Source organism: Entelurus aequoreus, linkage group LG28 (assembly GCF_033978785.1).
Source record: "Entelurus aequoreus isolate RoL-2023_Sb linkage group LG28, RoL_Eaeq_v1.1, whole genome shotgun sequence".
In the NCBI taxonomy this organism is placed as follows: domain Eukaryota; kingdom Metazoa; phylum Chordata; class Actinopteri; order Syngnathiformes; family Syngnathidae; genus Entelurus; species Entelurus aequoreus.
The window spans coordinates 34481612-34499148 of NC_084758.1; the positions used below are offsets into that span (position 1 = coordinate 34481612).

At 39.8% G+C, this 17537-nt stretch overlaps 1 protein-coding gene across 4 annotated transcripts in view; it reads left to right on the plus strand.

Moving 5' to 3' along the window:
* The first annotated feature begins 5779 nt into the window (after nt 1-5779).
* LOC133644918 (arf-GAP with Rho-GAP domain, ANK repeat and PH domain-containing protein 3-like) overlaps nt 5780-17537 on the plus strand; it is a 40139-nt gene continuing 28381 nt past the window's right edge. For 3 of the 4 annotated variants that reach the window (XR_009824850.1, XM_062039675.1, XM_062039677.1), the window contains exons 1-8: nt 5780-5926; nt 13450-13554; nt 15440-15587; nt 15642-16520; nt 16585-16625; nt 16682-16752; nt 16822-16874; nt 16941-17123. Coding sequence is in view for 3 of the 4 variants with exons in the window: in XM_062039675.1 (XP_061895659.1) it covers nt 15517-15587; nt 15642-16520; nt 16585-16625; nt 16682-16752; nt 16822-16874; nt 16941-17123 (1298 nt within the window). In the remaining variant the exon portion in view is untranslated. Of the gene's footprint in view, nt 5927-13449; nt 13559-15439; nt 15588-15641; nt 16521-16584; nt 16626-16681; nt 16753-16821; nt 16875-16940; nt 17124-17537 lie in introns of all 4 variants that reach the window. The other variant, XM_062039676.1, reaches the window with a different exon arrangement.

The following is a 17537-nucleotide window of genomic DNA, read 5'->3' on the forward strand; positions in this document are numbered from 1 at the left end:
CATAATAGTGAGAGTCCAGTCCATAGTGGATCTAACATAATAGTGAGAGTCCAGTCCATAGTGGATCCAACATAATAGTGAGAGTCCAGTCCATAGTGGATCTAACATAATAGTGAGAGTCCAGTCCATAGTGGATCTAACATAATAGTGAGAGTCCAGTCCATAGTGGATCTAACATAATAGTGAGAGTCCAGTCCATAGTGGATCTAACATAATAGTGAGAGTCCAGTCCATAGTGGATCTAACATAATAGTGAGAGTCCAGTCTATAGTGGATCTAACATAATAGTGTGAGAGTCCAGTCCATAGTGGATCTAACATAATAGTGAGAGTCCAGTCCATAGTGGATCTAACATAATAGTGAGAGTCCAGTCCATAGTGGATCTAACATAATAGTGTGAGAGTCCAGTCCATAGTGGATCTAACATAATAGTGAGAGTCCAGTCCATAGTGGATCTAACATAATAGTGAGAGTCCAGTCCATAGTGGATCTAACATAATAGTGTGAGAGTCCAGTCCATAGTGGATCTAACATAATAGTGTGAGAGTCCAGTCCATAGTGGATCTAGCATAATAGTGAGAGAGTCCAGTCCGTAGTGGATCTAACATAATAGTGTGAGAGTCCAGTCCATAGTGGATCTTACATAATAGTGTGAGAGTCCAGTCCATAGTGGATCTAACATAATAGTGAGAGTCCAGTCCATAGTGGATCTAACATAATAGTGAGAGTCCAGTCCATAGTGGATCTAACATAATAGTGAGAGTCCAGTCCATAGTGGATCTAACATAATAGTGAGAGTCCAGTCCATAGTGGATCTAACATAATAGTGAGAGTCCAGTCTATAGTGGATCTAACATAATAGTGTGAGAGTCCAGTCCATAGTGGATCTAACATAATAGTGTGAGAGTCCAGTCCATAGTGGATCTAACATAATAGTGAGAGTCCAGTCCATAGTGGATCTAACATAATAGTGTGAGAGTCCAGTCCATAGTGGATCTAACATAATAGTGAGAGTCCAGTCCATAGTGGATCTAACATAATAGTGAGAGTCCAGTCCATAGTGGATCTAACATAATAGTGTGAGAGTCCAGTCCATAGTGGATCTAACATAATAGTGTGAGAGTCCAGTCCATAGTGGATCTAGCATAATAGTGAGAGAGTCCAGTCCATAGTGAATCTAACATAATAGTGTGAGAGTCCAGTCCATAGTGGATCTTACATAATAGTGTGAGAGTCCAGTCCATAGTGGATCTAACATAATAGTGTGAAAGTCCAGTCCATAGTGGATCTAACATAATAGTGTGAGAGTCCAGTCCATAGTGGATCTAACATAATAGTGTGAAAGTCCAGTCCATAGTGGATCTAACATAATAGTGTGAGAGTCCAGTCCATAGTGGATCTAACATAATAGTGTGAAAGTCCAGTCCATAGTGGATCTAACATAATAGTGTGAGAGTCCAGTCCATAGTGGATCTAACATAATAGTGTGAGAGTCCAGTCCATAGTGGATCTAACATAATAGTGTGAAAGTCCAGTCCATAGTGGATCTAACATAATAGTGTGAGAGTCCAGTCCATAGTGGATCTAACATAATAGTGTGAAAGTCCAGTCCATAGTGGATCTAACATAATAGTGAGAGTCCAGTCCATAGTGGATCTAACATAATAGTGAGAGTCCAGTCCATAGTGGATCTAACATAATAGTGTGAGAGTCCAGTCCATAGTGGATCTAACATAATAGTGAGAGAGTCCAGTCCATAGTGGATCTAACATAATAGTGAGAGAGTCCAGTCCATAGTGGATCTAACATAATAGTGTGAGAGTCCAGTCCATAGTGGATCTAACATAATAGTGTGAGAGTCCAGTCCATAGTGGATCTAGTTCATAGTGTGAGAGTCCAGTCCATAGTGGATCTAACATAATAGTGTGAGAGTCCAGTCCATAGTGGATCTAGCATAATATTGTAAGAGTCCAGTCCATAGTGGATCTAACATAAGTGTGAGAGTCCAGTCCATAGTGGATCTAACATAATATTGAGAGAGTCCAGTCATATATATATATATATATATATATATATATATATATATATATATATATATATATATATATATATATATATATATATATACAGTATAGGTATATATATATGTATATAAAGGTATATACAGTATAGGTGTAATATGATCAAACTTTCTTGTCAAAAGTCTAGCAGCCGCATTTTGTAGCAAGTGTAATATTTGAATGCTAGACATAAGGAGACATGGAAATAAAACGTTACAGTAATGGAGACGAGAAGTAACGAACGCATGAATAATCTCAGCGTCGCTAGTGGACAATATGGAACACATTTTAGCGATATTACGGAGATGAAAGAAGGCCGTTTTAGTAACACTCTTAATGTGTGACTCAAACCAGAGAGTTGGGTGGAAGATAATACCCAGATTCTTTACCGAGTCGCTTTGTGTAATTGTTTGGTTGTCACATGTTAAGGTGGTATTATTAAATAGGTTTGTAGTTGTTTGGTTGTCAAATGTTAAGGTGGTATTATTAAATAGGCGTATAATTGTTTGGTTGTCAAATGTTAAGGTGGTATTATTAAATAGGTGTGTAGTTGTTTGGTTGTCACATGTTAAGGTGGTATTATTAAATAGGCGTATAATTGTTTGGTTGTCAAATGTTAAGGTGGTATTATTAAATAGGTGTATAATTGTTTGGTTGTCACATGTTAAGGTGGTATTATTAAATAGGTGTATAATTGTTTGGTTGTCACATGTTAAGGTGGTATTATTAAATAAGTGTATAATTGTTTTGTTGTCAAATGTTAAGGTGGTATTATTAAATAGGTGTATAATTGTTTGGTTGTCACATGTTAAGGTGGTATTATTAAATAGGTGTATAATTGTTTGGTTGTCAGATGTTAAGGTGGTATTATTAAATAGGTGTGTAATTGTTTGGTTGTCAAATGTTAAGGTGGTATTATTAAATAGGTGTATAATTGTTTTGTTGTCACATGTTAAGGTGGTATTATTAAATAGGTGTATAATTGTTTGGTTGTCACATGTTAAGGTGGTATTATTAAATAGGTGTATAATTGTTTGGTTGTCAGATGTTAAGGTGGTATTATTAAATAGGTGTATAATTGTTTGGTTGTCAAATGTTAAGGTGGTATTTTTAAATAGGTGTGTAATTGTTTGTCAAAATATAACTATAGATGTCAACATTGTGTATGTGCTGAAAGATTCATTTATGATTGTTTATCAAAATATCACTATCGTAGTATCGACTAGATGCGCTCCTGTACTTGGTATCATTACAGTGGATGTCAGGTGTAGATCCACCAAATGGCGTTTGTTTACATTCAGGCACGCTGGCTTTTGTTAGCAATGACACCGGTGGGCTATTGTATCCCCCCCATGGTGTGTAGTGAAGCATGTTTAGCTATTCCTCATCCTCCAGTGATAATGCTACTTGTAAGAAACGTACTATTTGTCGCCATGGAGACCAGGATTAGTGATTTAGAAGTAGCTAAAACACTGTAGATGGATGTATAGCTCGGTTGGTAGAGTGGCCGTGAAGGCAACTTGAGGGTTCCAGGTTCGATCCCCGCCTCCGCCATCCTAGTCACTGCCGTTGTGTCCTTGGGCAAGACACTTGACCCACCTGCTCCCAGTGCCACCCACACTGCTTTAAATGGAACTTAGATATTGGCTTTCACTATGTAAAAGCACTTTGAGTCACTAGAGAAAAGCGCTATATAAATATAATTCACTTTATATTTCTCTTATGTGTTAAAGCAGCTCTTCCTGAGGGTGTTTCAGTGTTAGAACTTCACCTTTATCTCTACTTTTTTCACCAAAATGCGTCCATTCTCCCTTTTCTGTCTACACACTGTGTCTGCTTGTAAGTACTCTGTGTGCGTGCGCTGCCCAACATGCTCCTCTGCTCGCAAAAAATAGCATTGTCACCACGTGACGACGACGGGGGACCGGCACTTTTTAGAGGGCGGTATAGTACGGAATATGATTCATTAGTATCACGGTACTATACTAATACCGGTATACTGCACAACCCTAGTACGGTGTACTAATTGGTGTGTACTGATGACCCGAGTGTGGCATCATCACAACTTATTCTGTGGTTACCATGGCAACGTCAAGCTTTTCTGCGGCCGTGTGCGTGAAGCACTTTGACGTGCTGATGACATCACATCATGCTTGTCATGCACATTTGTGTATTTTTCATGGCTTTACAAAAAAGTGCTTTTTTGATGTTTGTGTCATGACTTTATATAAGCGTGCACCTTCAGGTCAAAGGTTGACAAGGTGATTAGACGAATGCCCGCCCCGCCCCCCCACCTGTTTAAATGGGCCGTGCACGCGCTCGTGCACGTGACACCGAGGCGGCAAACAGGAGCTCGGAGATGTCCGGTCAAGTGTGACTTCCTCCTTTTGTTTGTACGTGCAGCTCCGTATTGTTTCAGACACTTCCCGTTTCCTGTCGCTCGGCAGCCAAGAGGAAACTCCACCAGCTCGTCGGGCCTTGCACTTCCTGTCTGCATCACAACACCAGCAAAAGCGCCAAGCAAGCGCAGCTCCTTCCCGCGCTGCTTCACACAAAACCGCAACCTGAAGCAGACTTGTGTGTCATGTCCCACGTTAAGTCTTTAAACAAGCAAAATTAAAATGTATTGTCTGGATAAAACGTTTCCATCCAAAGGTTTGGAAGTCAAACCCTGCTCTGGCGTGCATGCGAAGGGAAGGCGGGATTGGTCAGACCAAATTGAGTTTGGTGATGATGAGCACGCGTACAGACTGGTCAAAACTATTTTTTAAAATGTTTATTTATTTATTTATTTTTTTTAATTGTAAAAAAAATGTTTAATTTTATAGAATTTTTTAGAAGTTTCAGGAAATTTTGTGAAATGTTTTTAATAGTTTAAAATTTTATAGAATAGTTTTTGTGATTTTTTAAATATTTTTTGTAATTTTTGTAAAATTTTTTGTAATTTTTGTAAAATTTTTTGTAATTTTTTTAATTTTTTATTTATTGTATTTTATTTATTTAAATTGTTTTAATTTCTTTTAAAAAATGTAATTTTTTAAAAATTATTAATTGTTTTTAATTGTTTTTATTCTTTTATTTTTTTTTCCAATATTTTTTGTAATTTTTTAAATTTTATTACATTTTTTGTAATTTTTTGTAATTTTTTAAAAAAATCTTAATTTTTTCAAAAATCTTAATTTTTTAAATTTTTTTCAATATTTGGTAATTTTTTTTAAATTATTTTAATTTTTTTTTTAATTTTTTGAAATTGTTGTCTTATTTTTTTAATTTTTTTTAATTTTTGTCAAAAAATTTTTTTAATATTTTTTTAATTTTTTAAAATTGTTTTAAATTGTATTTTTATTTTTTATTATTTAAATTTTTTTTTAAATGTTTTAATTTTGATTTATATTTACTGGTTTAATTGGTTTTACCATTGAAAATCGTTTTTAATCATATTTATTTTTATATTGTTTTTATATTGGTTTTATATTTATTTATTTTTGTTTTTATTCAGTCATTGGTGGAGCTAAGGATAATATTTGAATCTTGTTTTTAATATTGTTGTGTTAAAAATATATAAGTACATTTAAAACCTTAGCGTGTTGTATTTTACTACGTGAAATACGTATTTAAACCTGGATTCAACGTCACTGGTGAAAATTCTATGTGGCTCAACAGAGGGAGTTTTATTTTGAAAGAAAAGCCGGAAATAACGGAAGTCGCTATTGTTGCGGTTTGACGCCTCTGCAGCTGACCGGCGTGTTTTCCTTCCAGAACTCCCAGAACTTCCAGAATTTTCTGTCGGACGCAGCGGACCTTGTTGTTGGTTCTTGCTCGGTCTGGATGCAGGTCTGGCGGACAGGAAGTGGACCGGAGAGGACGTGAGTGACCGCGTCAAGTTAGGTTCCAGCCCTGGCACAAAGTGGTCGCCTTTGGATCAGAACCGGAAGCACGCAGCTAGACTGGTTTTACTGGTTTGGTGAAATACTAAGCGACTGGTGGAACTGGTTTAAACTTACTGACTGGTTCTACTTGTTTAATAACATTGTGACCAGTTGTACTGGTTGTAGCCTACTGGTTGTACTGGTTGGTTGTACTACTATACTGGTTAGTTGTACTAGTTTTACCTGTACTATAGTTGTACTGGTTATATACTGGTTAGTTGTACTGGTTTTACTTGTACTATAGTCGTACTGGTACTATACTTGTTTTACTTGTACTATAATCGTACTGGTTCTATACTGGTTAGTTGTACTGGTTTTACTTGTACTATAGTCGTACTGGTTCTATACTGGTTAGTTGTACTGGTTTTACTTGTACTATAGTTGTACTGGTGCTATACTGGTTAGTTGTACTGGTTTTACTTGTACTATAGTCATACTGGTTCTATACTGGTTAGTTGTACTGGTTTTACTTGTACTATAGTTGTACTGGTTCTATACTGGTTAGTTGCACTGGTTTTACTTGTACTATAGTTGTACTGGTTCTATACTGGTTAGTTGTACTGGTTTTACTTGTACTATAGTTGTACTGGTTCTATACTGGTTAGTTGTACTGGTTCTAGCCCACTGGTTGTACTGATTTACTTGTTTAATAACATTGTGACCAGTTGTACTGGTTGTAGCATTCTGGTTTTACTGGTTCTACTTGTACTATAGTTATACTGGTTTTGTACTGGTTTCACTTGTTTCACTATAGTTGTACTGGTTGCAATCTACTGGTTGCACAAGTTAGTTGTAGCCTGTTTCACTATAATTGTGCTGGTTTTATACTGGTTAGTAGTACCGTTGGCACTAGTTATATGTAGCTGACTGGTTGGTGAGGTTTTACCTATTTCTTAGTTGTACTGGTTCTTTACTTGTTAGTTGGACTGGTTGCACAATTTAATTGTACTGGTTTAGCTGGTTAGTTGTGCTGTTTGCACTAATTGTAGGCTATTGGTGGTTGCACATGTTTTGCTTGTTTGGGTTCAATACTGGTTCAACTGGTTAGTTGTACCGGTTGCACGAGTTAGTTGTAGGCTACTGGTTGTACTTGTTGTACTATAGTTATTTAGCTTCCAAAATGGTTAGTTGTACCAGTTGCATTAGTTAAACTACTGGTTGCACAGGTTTGTGTACTATAGTTGTACTGGTTAAACTAGTAGTTGTAGCAGTTGCATTAGTTAAACTACTGGTTGCACAGGTTTGTGTACTATAGTTGTACTGGTTAAACTAGTAGTTGTACCAGTTGCATTAGTTAAACTACTGGTTGCACAGGTTTGTGTATTATAGTTGTACTGGTTAAACTAGTAGTTAATAGCCCTCATCCAGTGGTTCTCAATTATTTTCTGTCATGCCAGACAGAATTTTTTCCCACAGTTTTTCACCCACCCCTGAAGTTATTGTTTATTTTTTGATCTGCACTAGTCAAGCTAGTTATTCACCAACTTTCAAGAGGTTATTACGCTATTGCCTCTCACGCCCCCCCCTTTCCCCCGACATCTCAGGCTGCCCCACTAGTTAAGAAGCACTAAGTTTAAAAGGCTCTTAGGAACTTGCTCAGTCTCATTTTTAAGGGGACGTATTCATTGAAGTCCACGTCCAATCAAAATCAAAAATCAGTTTGATATAATTCCAGTTGTCTCTTTTTGTAACTCTTTTTAAATTGAAATATATTCTTGCAACAGGCGTTACTTCATCAAAAAAAAAAACGACATCAGTGTGTAAAGGATATCACCACATGGGCTCAGGAACACTTCAGTAAACCACTGTCAGTAACTACAGTTGGTCGCTACATCTGTAAGTGCAAGTTAAAACTCTACTATGCAAAGCCAAAGCCATTTATCAACAACACCCAGAAACGCTTCGCTGGCCCCGAGCTCATCTAAGATGGACTGAATAGTAAAAGAGTGCGGGTACTAGACTGGCCTGCCTGTAGTCCAGACCTGTCTCCCATTGAAAACGGACACCCCGGACTGTTGAACAACTTAAGCTGTACATCAAGCAAGAATGGGAAATAAATTCCACCTGAAAAGCTTCAAAAGTGTGTCTCCTCAGTTCCCAAACGTTTACTGAGTGTTGTTAAAAGGAAAGGCCATGTAACACAGTGGTATAATTAAAAATAATTAAAAATATTTAAAAATTAAAAATAATAAAAAATAATTAAAAATATTTAAATATATTTAAAAATAATTAAAAATATTTCAAAAAAATAAAAATAAAAATATATATTTTTATTAAAAATAATTAAAAATATTTTTATTAAAAATAATTAAAAATATTTGAAAATAATTTAAAAATAATTAAAAATATTTAAAAATTATAAATATTTTTAAAAAATTGTAAATATTTTAAAATAAAATAAAAATTAAAATATTTTTATTATAAATAATTACAAATATTTAAAAATATTTTTATTAAAATACTTGAAAATAATTTTGAATTTTTTTTAAAAAAATTTTAAAAATAATTACAAATAATTACAAATATTTAAAAATAATTTAAAATATTTTTATTAAAAATAATTAAAAATATTTACAAATATTTTTATTAAAAATATTGAAAAATATTGAAAACATTTTTTAAAAATAATTTTAAAAAATTACAAATATTTATAAATATTTTTATTAAAATAATTTAAAATATTAAAAATATTTAACAATAATTAAAAATATTTTTATTAAAAATATTTTAAAATAATTAAAAATAATTAAAAATATTTAAAGATATTTAAAAATAATTATAAATATTTTTATTAAAAATAATTAAAAAATGCCCCTGTGACAACTTTTTTGCAATGAGTTGCTGCCATTAAATTCTAAGTTCATGATTATTTGCAAAAAAAACAAGTTTTTCAGTGTGAACATGAAATATCTTGTCTTTGTAGTTTATTTATTATTATTATCAATTTAAGTGGACCCCGACTTAAACAAGTTGAAAAACTTATTCGGGTGTTACCATTTAGTGGTCAATTGTACGGAATATGTACTTCACTGTGCAACCTACTAATAAAAGTCTCAATCAATCAATCAATTCAATTGAATATAAGTTGAAAAGGATTTGCAAATCATTGTATTCTCTTTTTATTTACCATTTACACAACGTGACAACTTCACTGCTTTTGGCTTTTGTACTTGTTGTACTATAATTATACTGGTTACATACTGGTTAGTTGTACTGGTCGCACTTTGAGGCTACTTGTTGCATTGTTTTTAAATGGTTGTACTGGTTGCTTGTACTGGTTGGTTATACAGTAGAGTTAGGACGACACCTCCATGATTATCATCATTAATGGCCAAATAGAACAACAAGCATGTGTGTGTAGATAAGACAACAAGTAAGGATCTGTCTTCAAGGCAGCAGTGAAGGAAAAGATATCTGCTTCCTTTCCGGTGTCCAGCAATCCCCTGCTGGCAGGCAGCATGTATTGTCTCACAAACACTAACAGGATGTCGGACCAACGCGTCTTCCTCTTCAGAAACTCCCTGCTATGATGTCATCGTCATCCACTCGCCGTTTCCTGTTGAAGACCTTTTTCCAGTCAGCACATCTTGTGCTTGCCCGCAGGTGTGTCAACAACACCCGGACATTTACTGCTTCTACTTGTACTATAGTTGTACTGGTTAGTTATACTGGTTGCACATGTTTCACTATAGTTGTACTGGTTGCAATCTACTGGTTGTAGCCTACTGGTTTTACTGGTTCTACTTGTACTATAGTTGTACTGGTTAGTTATACTGGTTGCACATGTTTCACTATAGTTGTACTGGTTGCAATCTACTGGTTGTAGCCTACTGGTTTTACTGGTTCTACTTGTACTATAGTTGTACTGGTTTTGTACTGGTTAGTTATACTGGTTGCACATGTTTCACTATAGTTGTACTGGTTGCAATCTACTGGTTGTAGCCTACTGGTTTTACTGGTTCTACTTGTACTATAGTTGTACTGGTTAGTTATACTGGTTGCACATGTTTCACTATAGTTGTACTGGTTGCAATCTACTGGTTGTAGCCTACTGGTTTTACTGGTTCTACTTGTACTATAGTTGTACTGGTTAGTTATACTGGTTGCACATGTTTCACTATAGTTGTACTGGTTGCAATCTACTGGTTGTAGCCTACTGGTTCTACTTGTACTATAGTTGTACTGGTTAGTTATACTGGTTGCACATGTTTCACTATAGTTGTACTGGTTGCAATCTACTGGTTGTAGCCTACTGGTTGTACTGGTTTTACTTGTACTGTAGTTGCACTGCTTCTATACTGGTTAGTTGTACTGGTTGTAGCCTACTGGTTTTACTGCTTCTACTTGTACTATAGTTGTACGGGTTTTGTACTGGTTAGTTATACTGGTTGCACATGTTTCACTTGCTTCACTATAGTTGTACTGGTTGCAATCTACTGGTTGTACTGGTTTTACTTGTACTGTAGTCGTACTGCTTCTATACTGGTTAGTTGTACTGGTTGTAACCTACTGGTTTTACTGGTTCTACTTGTACTATAGTTTTACTGGTTAGTTGTACTGGTTGCACTTGTTTCACTATAGTTGTACTGGTTGCAATCTACTGGTTGTACTGGTTGCACAAGTTAGTTGTAGCCTGTTTCACTATAATTGTGCTGGTTTTATATTTGTTAGTAGTACCGTTGGCGCTAGTTATATGTAGCTGACTGGTTGGTGAGGTTTTACCTATTTCTTAGTTGTACTGGTTCTTTACTTGTTAGTTGGACTGGTTGCACAATTTAATTGTACTGGTTTAGCTGGTTAGTTGTGCTGTTTGCACTAATTGTAGGCTATTGGTGGTTGCACATGTTTTGCTTGTTTGGGTTCAATACTGGTTGAACTGGTTAGTTGTAGGCTACTGGTTGTACTTGTTGTACTATAGTTATTTAGCTTCCAAAATGGTTTGTTGTACTGGTTCAACTGGTTAGTTGTACCAGTTGCATTAGTTAAACTACTGGTTGCACAGGTTTGTGTACTATAGTTGTACTGGTTCAACTAGTAGTTGATAGCCCTGGTCCAGTGGTTCTCAATTGTGGTCTGCAGGTGTGTCAGCAACACCCGGACTTTCTGGTGTGCTGCCCGCAGGTGTGTCAGCAACACCCGGACTTTCTGGTGTGCCGCCCGCAGAGTGAGCCCCATCAGGTCCGGTCCAGGTCCCTCGCAGGACGTCTCCAGCATGGCGAGGACACCAGATGTCAAAGCACAACAATGGAGGACATTTCTCTGTCCGCCAATCATCTGCTCCGCCTTTAGGCGTGCCTTCCTGTGATGGAAGAGACGGTTTGTTTTTTTAGCAGCATGTGTCATGTGACTTGTTGAAGTTCCTCGTTAGCACGTTCGCGGTTGATGTCATGTAGTTGCAGAGGGAGAACAATCCTTCTTGTGTGTCCGCCGGCTCGCTCGCCCGCCTCGCTCTCATCTGAGTGACAGGTGGGCGGGCTTTTGTCAAGGTGACCAATGGCAGCCTAGGACAAACTAACTTCGATGGTGTTACCATAGCAATAGAAAAGGATCTGGCTCGTTGTCTTCTTTAAAATGTAAAGCAGTGAAGTTGTCACGTTGTGTAAATGGTAAATAAAAAGAGAAGACAACAAATCCTTGTCAACTTCTATTCAATTGAATAGACTGCAAAGACAAGATATTTCATGTTCACACTGAGAAACTTTGGTATTTTTTTGCAAATAATCATGAATTGGAATTTAATGGCAGCAACACATTGCAAAAAAGGCATTTTTACCACTTGTGTTACATGGCCTTTCCTTTTAACAACACCCAGTAAAGGTTTGGGAAGTGAGGAGACACATTTTTGAAGTGGAATTCTTTCCCATTCTTGCTTGATGTACAGCTTAAGTTGTTCAACAGTCTCCCTTCTCATATTTCAGCCTTCACACATCTTCAATGGGAGACTACAGGCAGGCCAGTCTAGTACCCGCACTCTTTTACTATGAAGCCACGCTGTTATAACACGTGGCTCGGCATTGTCTTGCTGAAATAAGCAGGGGCGTCCATTATACCGTTGCTTGGATGGCAACATATGTTGCTCCAAAAGCTGTATGTACCTTTCAGCATTAATGGTGCCTTCACAGATGTGTAAGTTACCCATGTCTTGGCCACTAATACACCCCCATACCATCACACATGCTGCCTTTTATACTTTGCGCCTAGAACAAACCGAAAGGTTCTTTTCCTCTTTGGTCCGGAGGACACGACGTCCACAGTTTCCAAAAACAATTTGAAATGTGGACTCGTCAGACCACAGAACTCTATTACACTTTGCATCAGTCCATCTTAGATGAGCTCGGGCCAAGATGGACCGGCGGCGTTTCTGGGTGTTGTTGATAAATGGCTTTGGCTTTGCATAGTAGAGTTTTAACTTGCACTTACAGATGTAGCGACCAACTGTGGTTACTGACAGTGGTTTTCTGAAGTGTTCCTGAGCCCATGTGGTGATATCCTTTACACACTGATGTCTCTTTTGAATGCAGTACCGCCTGAAGGATCCAAGGTGCGTAATATCATGGCTTACGTGCAGTGATTTCTCCAGATTCTCTGAACCTTTTGATGATATTACGGAAATCCCTAAATTCCTTGCAATATCCGCTTGAGAAATGTTGTCCTTAAACAATTTGCTCAGGCATTTGTTGACAAAGTGGTGACCCTCGACCCCGTCCTTGTTTGTGAACGACTGAGCATTTCACGGAAGCTGCTTTTATACCCAATCATGGCACCCACCTGTTCCCAATTAGCCTGTTCACCTGTGGGATGTTCCAAATAACTCTTTGATGAGCATTCCTCCACTTTCTCACTCTTTTTTGCCACTTGTGCCAGCTTTTTTGAAACATGGTGCAGGCATCAAATTCCAAATGAGCTAATATTTGCCAAAAAATACCAAAGTTTCTCAGTGTGAACATGAAATATCTTGTCTTTGCAGTCTATTCAATTGAATAGAAGTTGAAAAGGATTTGTTGTATTCTCTTTTTATTTACCATCTACACAACGTGGAAGTTGTCACTGGTTTTGGGTTTTGTATTTTGTAAGTATCAGTACTTGAGAGAACGAACACCTTTTAACTGGAACGCATTAAAGCCTTTGTTCTGATCCGGGAAGTTCCGTGGACAATCGGAGACATTTCTTCCAAAATACAGAAAAACCTCAAAACGTCCCTCATGTCCACTTTCCAAAAGTCCAGCCGACCATTCAGGTGGCATACACAGGGGTCAAAGTTGACGCATTCCAGACTTTTGTCAGGAAACACACTCCACCCATCAACTTCAGGAAGTGTGTGTGTGTTTACTTCCTCCTAAGTCATGTGGCAGCTTGTCAGGCTGTGATTGGTCTGTCTTCATCAGCTGCTCGCCGGACAAAGTCGGCCATTGATGTTCGCCACTGGGTCACTAACAGCGCACTTTTTGTCGCCATCACAGTGGCCCCGCCCCCATCCCGAGGAGGTGGCAGCCGCAGACACACAGTACTAAGATTGTGTTGGCTGCTCTATCACGGCTCAGAGGCGATCGATGCAAGATTAATAGGTAGGTAGGTCTTTATTGTCATTGCACAAGTACAAGAAAACTTTGTTTTCAGCACAAACCTGTTGAAGATGAGACAAACAAACAGTGTACAGGGTTACAGAACAAGACTAGACAAACAAACAGTGTACAGGGTTACAGAACAAGACTAGACAAACAAACAGTGTACAGGGTTACAGAACAAGACTAGACAAACAAACAGTGTACAGGGTTACAGAACAAGACTAGACAAACAAACAGTGTACAGGGTTACAGAACAAGACTAGACAAACAAACAGTGTACAGGGTTACAGAACAAGACTAGACAAACAAACAGTGTACAGGGTTACAGAACAAGACTAGACAAACAAACAGTGTACAGGGTTACAGAACAAGACTAGACAAACAAACAGTGTACATGGTTACAGAACAAGATGAGACAAACAAACAGTGTACAGGGTTACAGAACAAGACTAGACAAACAAACAGTGTACAGGGTTACAGAACAAGACTAGACAAACAAACAGTGTACAGGGTTACAGAACAAGACTAGACAAACAAACAGTGTACAGGGTTAAAGAACAAGATTAGACAAACAAACAGTGTACAGGGTTACAGAACAAGACTAGACAAACAAACAGTGTACAGGGTTACAGAACAAGATTAGATAAACAAACAGTGTACAGGGTTACAGAACAAGACTAGACAAACAAACAGTGTACAGGGTTACAGAACAAGACTAGACAAACAAACAGTGTACAGGGTTACAGAACAAGACGAGACAAACAAACAGTGTACAGGGTTACAGAACAAGACTAGACAAACAAACAGTGTACAGGGTTACAGAACAAGACTAGACAAACAAACAGTGTACAGGGTTACAGAACAAGACTAGACAAACAAACAGTGCACAGGGTTACAGAACAAGACTAGACAAACAAACAGTGTACAGGGTTACAGAACAAGATTAGATAAACAAACAGTGTACATGGTTACAGAACAAGACTAGACAAACAAACAGTGTACAGGGTTACAGAACAAGACTAGACAAACAAACAGTGTACAGGGTTACAGAACAAGACTAGACAAACAAACAGTGTACAGGGTTACAGAACAGAAACGCTGATTGGTCGCCACAAGGTGCCCCGTAAAAGATGGGGAAAAGGTAAACGCTGAGGTAGGATGAGTAAAACAATACAATCTAGACTGGGCTCCTAAAGGGGCCCAGTCTGGAGTGGGAAAAAACCTCCATAGCAAAGCACATATACATATTACAACATACATCTCCAGACTTGCAACAGAGGGGAGGGAGTGGGGGCCATGGTGGCGGGCTGCAGCTCTTTAGGTGTTGCCCAGCTGTCCATCACCCCTAAGAGATTCGCATCAAGGGCGTTGGATGGGAGGTGGGGTATGTGTGTGTGGCGTATATTTTTTGTGGATGCATGTGTGTGTGTAAGCCTGCAGTGTGTCTCTGTTCCGCGGCCTTGATGTCGTGCAGTCGCTAGTCCAAAGTCAACAACAACAGGTGTGTGTCCATGAGAGACAAGAAGGGAGTTTGTTGTGTCCTTCGGGAGAGTCTCGAAGCCAGGGAAACAATCCAAGTTAGAATGTTTTGTATGCCAGTGAAAAGAAAATTTGCTTTTCACTCTAAATAGTCTATGACTGGTCCTCAAATTCATCCTGCGGGGCAGACAGTCCAATGTTATCCAGATCACAAGAGTGTCCACAGTTCTTCCCGCATTCTCCAATCATTCCATCATATGAACAATTAGAATACTTTCACGCTCTTCTACCCGATCTTCTTCATCTTTTGTCTTACTTTTTCACTTACGAATAACCAACAGACGTTCTAAAGACGAAAGGTCAACCTGTGCTAACATGCTATTATCTAAGCGTTTTGGTGCCACAGGCTGACGAGCTGAGATGAAAGGCCGTTGCGGGCGTCAGTGATGGCGGCGGGAGACGACGCTCAGACCCGAGCCGACGATGGTCGTCATGGCGTCGCTGGATGCTAACACGGCGGTTGAAGCTCTCCTGGCTGGCATCCATCTGGAGAGGTGAGAATTAATAGGAACAAACATTTTGAATGCACTGACTCTGCTTCCCTGCAGGTACCTGGACTCCTTCCAGAGAGCGGGTCTCCTATTGGCTAAAGACTTGACTTACTTGGATCATGACGCCCTGGTAAGCCTGGGAATAACGGCCACTGGACATCGGAAGAGAATCCTGCGTCTGGTGTCGTACATTCAGAGGAGGGAAGCTCAAGCAACCAATCAGAGAGCCGCTACCAATCTCCAGAGGGGCCGCTGTCAGTCCCTGACAGAACGTGCGTCTTCACAGGGGGGCCCATTGTTGGCGGCGTCCACGGGTCCCTGTGGCTTGGAGGCGTTAAGAAACAGTTCGGCTCCAGACCTCGTCGCCATGCTGACAAGTTCAGAGGCTGCCAGAACTGTGGTGAAGCCAATCCCCAAACCCAGGACGGTGTTTAACCGCCGACGCACTGCGCCAATCCACTTCTCTCCTGTACCAGACTTGGCCCCGGCCCCACACAGGAGACTTTCCCAGGAGTCCATCTGTTTTTCTGTCTGTGAAGGCTTGAACTCTGCGGACACGCCCCCAGATGCTGACAGGGACGAGGCGGGGCAGATTCGCAGGTTGCCTTTTTCAGAAATGGGCGGGTCATTGCCTCCCGTCCCCCCGAGGACACACCGTCGTGTCCCGGCAACCTCGTGCCAGTCGCCCCTGCCGTCGTCTTCGTCTTCCTCACCTGCCCGACCTGCTTCTTTGCCACCTCTATCTCCTGGTCGTCATGACAACGACAGGACGTCCGGATCACCCTTTAGCGGGATGGAGATGGTCTCCAATGAGATCTACTGGGGTACTTTGCCTTTGTCTGCTGCCCCTGGCAGTGGAAGAGGTTACTGTAGTCAGCCATTGGCTCCTCCCACTCCGCCAAGACCAACATCTGACAGGACCCCTGAAAGGAACAGGTACGTTGGCTCATGGCTTCACAACGCTGGTTGTTGTTATTGACGCCCGTTCAACCCCGCGCAGCGGCGGCGATTCAAGCAACACCTCGTCGGGATCCGTCAGAGGTGAGTGTGACCGTCGGTGTAGCGCCGACACGGCAGCTCATTCTTTGCGTTCGCAGACGACCCGGACAGCATCAGCCCGTATTGTGAAAGTGTCTTCCAAAGAGAAACCAGTCCTCTAGCCAGCGAAGTGAGACCGCCGCTTGTTTGCCACGTCTCCTCCATTGCTCCTCCACATGTGTTTTATCCTCCCATTCAGAGAGATGCAGGACGAGGCGGAGCAACGAGGGCGGGGGACTCTGAGGATCATGGGTAAAGCTTTCGACCTCCTGTGTCTTCTGAGTCATGTGTCATATCAACTCTCATTCGCGTGTGCAGGTATCTCAAAACCACTCTGTCGGAAGGTTACAGCACCGTCGGTGAAGCTCCGCCCCCTCTGAGCCGCCTCGCATATGACGCCGATGAGGACTTGACCATCTCCCCCTACGCCAGCTACACCTCCCTCACGGAGAGAGCCACGCCCATCATTAGCGGCTGGCTGGAGAAGCTGTCTCCACAGGGGTGCGTTTGATTAAAGTACCTGGTCAGGCCAGGCAGAAGTAAACCTGTTTAATCCTAAGGTGCGTTTGATTTATAAGCACATAATACCATGGGGTTAGGCACCTAAAAACACAAGGTATGTTTGATTGAAGTATTTCAGCTCAGACATTAAAGGAGCCATATGTTGTAATGTGGCCAGATATGGTACTGCAATCACGGTCCAAATTCTGTAGTCCCCTCCCACTGTCCATGACTGAGGTTGCCAGATACGCATCCGAATCCTACTCCAAGGAACGTGAAATGGCAATTACCTAACCTTACACTCTAACCACTAGGCCACCTACTCAGTGGCCTAGTGGTTAGAGTGTCCGCCCTGAGATGGGTAGGTTGTGAGTTCAAACCCCGGCTGAGTCTGTAAAAATGGGAGCCAGTACC